Source organism: Bison bison, unplaced genomic scaffold (genome assembly GCF_000754665.1).
Source record: "Bison bison bison isolate TAMUID 2011002044 unplaced genomic scaffold, Bison_UMD1.0 scf7180017864061, whole genome shotgun sequence".
Taxonomy (NCBI): Eukaryota; Metazoa; Chordata; class Mammalia; order Artiodactyla; family Bovidae; genus Bison; species Bison bison.
In genome coordinates this window covers 4,013,149-4,017,981 of record NW_011494633.1, presented here as the reverse complement: position 1 = coordinate 4,017,981, position 4,833 = coordinate 4,013,149, and the positions used below count along the sequence as shown (strand labels likewise).

Sequence of the window (4,833 nt, the reverse complement as noted above, 5' to 3'; positions counted from 1 at the left end):
ACAGTCTTGTCCAGCAGCCGTCGGAGTTGTTGACTGCACAAACTGCCCGCCCCCTCCTGACCCTGAAGCCCACCCCGCATCAGTGGAAGGACGTCAGCTTGCCAGGGCGCTGGACACTGAGACCCCATGTGACCCTGCTTGCCCCGGTCCTGTTCGGAGCTTGTCCACACCTCTGCTGAGGAGCCAGCAGGAGGGGGACGATGCTCAAGGCTCCTTCTTCAGAGGGCTTGGTGCCAGCACTGGTTTCTTCCTTTTTCTGTTTGTTTCCTCTTCATAGTCATCACTTTGTGGGCAGACAGAGCTATTGTGGAGTCTGGGGAGCTCAGCAGCGTCTGTCGCTGCGTCTCTTTTCCCCAGTCCCATGTTCCCTTTTTGTAAAGGAAGACGGTTAGGCAACAAGATACACAGGTCCTGTCTTGGTGTCTCAGTCCAGATCAGATGGCCTGCAGCCAGCCTATAGATGTATTTTTTCCTGCCCCCATCGTATTTAAAACTGGGAAATGCCACGTAAAAATCAGTATGTCTGAATTCTCTTTAAAAATCGCACCCAGCAATGCTGGGCCGTGCTTTCCAACACTACCATCTTGGAGCTGGAGAGCAACTTCCCTCTATAGATGGGGCGGCATTCCCAGTTAGCCACAGTCCCCACCACTCCCTATGGTGTTACACTCAGCCCATGTCTTTCATCACACAGCCTGCCTCACTCTGAAGACATCTGAGGGTTTGACCCTAGAAGAGGGTCTGTGAAGTCGTTCCTAGGACAGAGCCGGGAGCACACCCCATGAAAAAATAGGAGCGTGAGAGACCCTGGGCACTTCTTAATTGAGTTCATCTCAGGGGAACCTATAGGAGCAGGAAATCCTGAATCGCTTCATTTTCTTTATTCCAGTGGTCAAACACCAGCAACTTCAGAGCTGAACTTTTTAAGGAAAGCTCAGACATTGGAGACGTATGGAGTGGACCCCCACCCGTGTAAGGTAAGGCACCCCTGTGGCTGGAGACTGCACCGATCTTGCCCCCCGCCCACCAGAGGATGACAGGCAGGGAGGGACCTCATGCCTGCACCCCCCACCCCTTCAATATTGGGATGATTGGCTTCATTAGTGACAGAGGGCAGAGAAAACATCTCATTGTGAAAACTCCTCTGGATTCCACTCTGCGGAATCTTGTGCCACATCAGAGCTGAAGCATACAGGCACAGTCCGTCTAGATAACAAATCTGAAACCAGGGCCCCTCTTTGGGAGCCGTGGGTAATTTGGTGGAACTGAGTAGAGGCGGAAGGTGGGCGCCCTGCCCCTCCCAGGGAATGATCAGAGGCAGCTCAGCGCACAGCCCACCCTTCTGTGACCCGTAATCTAGTTTCTGTCCAGGAGTGGGTTTTATTGACTGTAGAGCTGCAGTGGAGTCGCACTTAATTCCATTATGCGCCTGTGAGGGCGGGACGGGGACCAGCCCAGGAGGCTCTGCCCAGAGAAACCCTCTGTAATTACTCACATGCGTCTGGCACTTGGGAGATGAGCTCGGGCAGCCGTGGACACTGAGGAGATCGGTGGAGACCGTGGCCCTCTCTCCCTGTCTGTCTGTGGCTGGATCCCCCCGCATGTCATCTCATTCCAGCTCTGACGCTTCTGGTTTCTGCCTCAGTCCTCCAGATCTGTGCCTCTTTCTACCACCAGAGAGACCCCAGCAAAACTGACTCTTAACATTGACCTCTTGTTCCTAAAAAGTGAGGGGTAGTGTAGGCTTCCAACAAGAAAGAACAGAACAGAAACCAAAGAAGACAGAATTACCTTTCTCGTGGCCCCTTGGTGAGGAGATGCTCTTGCATAGGATTATATGCCGAAACTTCAGTTAACTTTGAGAACATTCTGGCACTCAGAAACCTGGCCACCCTCCCACCTCCCCAGTTCCTTGTCCACCAGCACAGCCGACTGACAGATAACCCGTGTTCCTGAGGGCACTGTCAGAAAACACATTCAGGCCGGTTTATACCGAAAAAACAAATGACATACGGGTATGTGCAAGTGAATTCGCAAAGCTTCCCGAATAATGCCTTCTGCACCACCAGCGTAGTTTAACTTGCATTGATGGCTTGGATACCAACGGCAGAGGGCTGAGAGGACCAAAGAGAGCTTTGGGGTCAACTGGCCTTGGTTTTAGTGCTGGTCTCCTCCTTACTGGGGCCTTCAGAGGCTTCTCTGAGCTTCCCTTGCCTTGTCCATGTGAAAGTCCTCAGCAGATACTCCTGAGTCACTTCAGGACCTCAGGAGACACCGCTGCCTTCTTTTCTTCTCCGCCACCCTGTGCATGGCTGAATTTGCTCCAGGTCTTCTCACAAGACTTTCAGGACTGAGCAGTTTCCTGGCCAAGAAGCAAAAGCAGAATTGTCGCATTTCCCAATGGATTCAAGTGAAAACTGGTAATAAAATCAGGTACCACTGCAGGAGAAGACACTGGAGAAGAACCAAGCTGGGTCTTTGAGGAGTCTCGAACGTGAAGCGGCACACGTTAGGCTGTGTCAAGGTCACTTGGGTCTTATCATTATCACTTTGAGAGCACGTACTGTCTGACCTGCTGGGTGTTTTATTGGGAAAATGATTTTTCTCTGTGTCAAGTGTTTCTGCACTAGTGCTTTTGGCTTAGTAATAAACACGTGAGGCCTTTTGTTGGGAAAAAAAAAGACATAGCTGCCTAAAGATGCATATGGTCAACCGAAGATGCCAGGTCACCTCTGCATGTGACCCCACATCTGTTCGGTCCCTGTGAGGAGAGGAGGGTCCCTGGGTAGGGCCGTCACCTGGTGGCATGTAACCTGAGCATGACAACTGAGTGGAAGGCATGAAGGTCTCTCCTGTTGTCTCCGGAGATCAGGAAGCCAAGGAGCAGCCCGCTTGGTGTCCAGCCCAAATCCACATGCACCCTGGGACTGTGGGGCTCCTGGCTCAGCCCTGTCTTTGAGCCTGTCCACCATCAGACACAGAGGTGAAGGAACCAGTGTTCATACCAGGCATTGCACGAGGCCCAATCCCATGTATCACATCATTTCACCCCCGCGGCATCAACTCCAAGAAGGAGGGAGGGAGGAGAGGCTTTGTGGCGTGTCTTCCCAGGCAGGCCCACTGGAATCCTCTCACATTATTTCCTCATTTAATCCTCATGCCAGCACTGGGGTGTGGATATTATTCTTCCTGATTTATAGACAAGGAGATGAAGGTTCCGGCAGGCCACAGTGCGCAAGGCCCTGAGTGGCAGAGCAGGAATATGAACTAAGGTCCCTTCCCGTTGTGCATCTCTAAGGAGCAGAAGCGCCCAGGAGACTTCCTCGTGGAAAAGGTGGGAGCAGTCGTCTCACTGGGCTTCCACGCCCCTGTTCCTGGGCTCCATACTTCTTGCTGGTGCAGGGCCCTGCTTGCAGGCCCCACGGCTCATCTCCTTGGGCTCTAGCTCAGGATCTCCTCAGCCATTCTGGGCAAGGAGAACAGTCTGGGAGCCTTTTACTCTTGCCACTAAGTAGACTTACTTTGGTGATAGGCTCCCAAGCACTCGCCTTGACGTTGCTACAAGGGGAGCCGAAATAAGCTGGAGCACTCGGTGTAATAAATACTGATGATTTCTATTAACAGAGAGGCAATTACTGGGCCCTGGGAATCTGGGGCACGTAGCCCGAGGGAGGACAGAAGAAGAAGAATCGTTTCGATAATTAAATGAGAGCAGAACAAGGCTTCGGGTGGGCTCTGTTCTCCTGGACTGATTAAGAAGCTGCTGCTCTTCCTGTCCATGCTGATGGTTTCTTTCTGCCCAGGATGTCCTTGCCTGGCCCTGGGACTAGGAAGAGGAGATCCTACCAACTCTGGGTGGAACAGCCAGAGGGCTCCTCTCTAGCTAGCTATCTTACACTAATACACGAACCCTGAATTCGCAAAAGCTGTTCTGAGCTCTCTGCCTTTTCCCTGGGCCCCAGCTCCTGGCAGAAGCCCCCAACAGACCAAGCCTACAGCTGCTGGAGGAGAAAAATGGAGCAAACCGCTGATGGCCCAGCCTTGTGCCTGCCCCCCCAGCTTGACCCCTCTCCAACATCAGGGGACACCATCTTGCTCCTTTCAGGGAGCCTGAGCCTGGTGCTTTGCCCTGGTCTCCAGACTGTGGCCCCCTGCCCTGCTGAGGCTCACGGACTGGTCGAACTCATCACATGAGTTCCTCCTTATCATGAGTCTTGAAGGTGCCATTTATCGAGAGCCAGCACATGCCAGGCACGTACACACAGTATCTCATTTCATCTTTACAACTCTGCTAAGAATTCATTCTTGTCTTCTCTTTAAGATAAGAACACTGAGCTTTGAGGGACTAACATGTCCAGAGTTACTGGCAGGGACGGTACTGGGACACGAAGCTTCGATGTCTCCGTGCTGTGCTCTTTCAGTTGTCATCATGGTCTTCCACCTGGAGAGATGGCGTTTATTTAGGAACAGAGCAGGACTCACACCACCTCTGATCAAGAGAGGACAAAAAGGCCCATGAGACTTGAAATCATTGTAGAAAAATGTAACAAATTGATGAGGTGGTTTTATGCCTGTTCTGTACAGACCAAGAAAAAAGTTGACTTCAATAGGATCTAGATTAGATCAACCACACAAATGCAAGGTGGTGCCGTTTCCTTGCTCTTAAAGTGGGATCATTTGTGTTCATAATCCAGCTGCGTAGGCTCCTCTCTCGGAGAAGGCAATGGCACCCCACTCCAGTACTCTTGCCTGGAAAATCCCATGGGCGGAGGAGCCTGGTAGGCTGCAGTCCATGGGGTCGCTAAGAGTCGGACACAACTGAGCGACTTCACT

General features: G+C 52.1%; 1 protein-coding gene across 2 annotated transcripts in view; it reads left to right on the top strand.

Annotated features, from left to right (window-relative positions):
- Window positions 1-4,833, top strand: part of FRMD5 (FERM domain containing 5) — a 325,052-nt gene that overhangs the window by 297,780 nt on the left and 22,439 nt on the right. For both annotated transcript variants that reach the window (XM_010836175.1, XM_010836176.1), the window contains one exon: window positions 890-977. In XM_010836175.1, coding sequence (XP_010834477.1) covers window positions 890-977 — 88 coding nt within the window. The remainder of the gene's footprint in view (window positions 1-889; window positions 978-4,833) is intronic.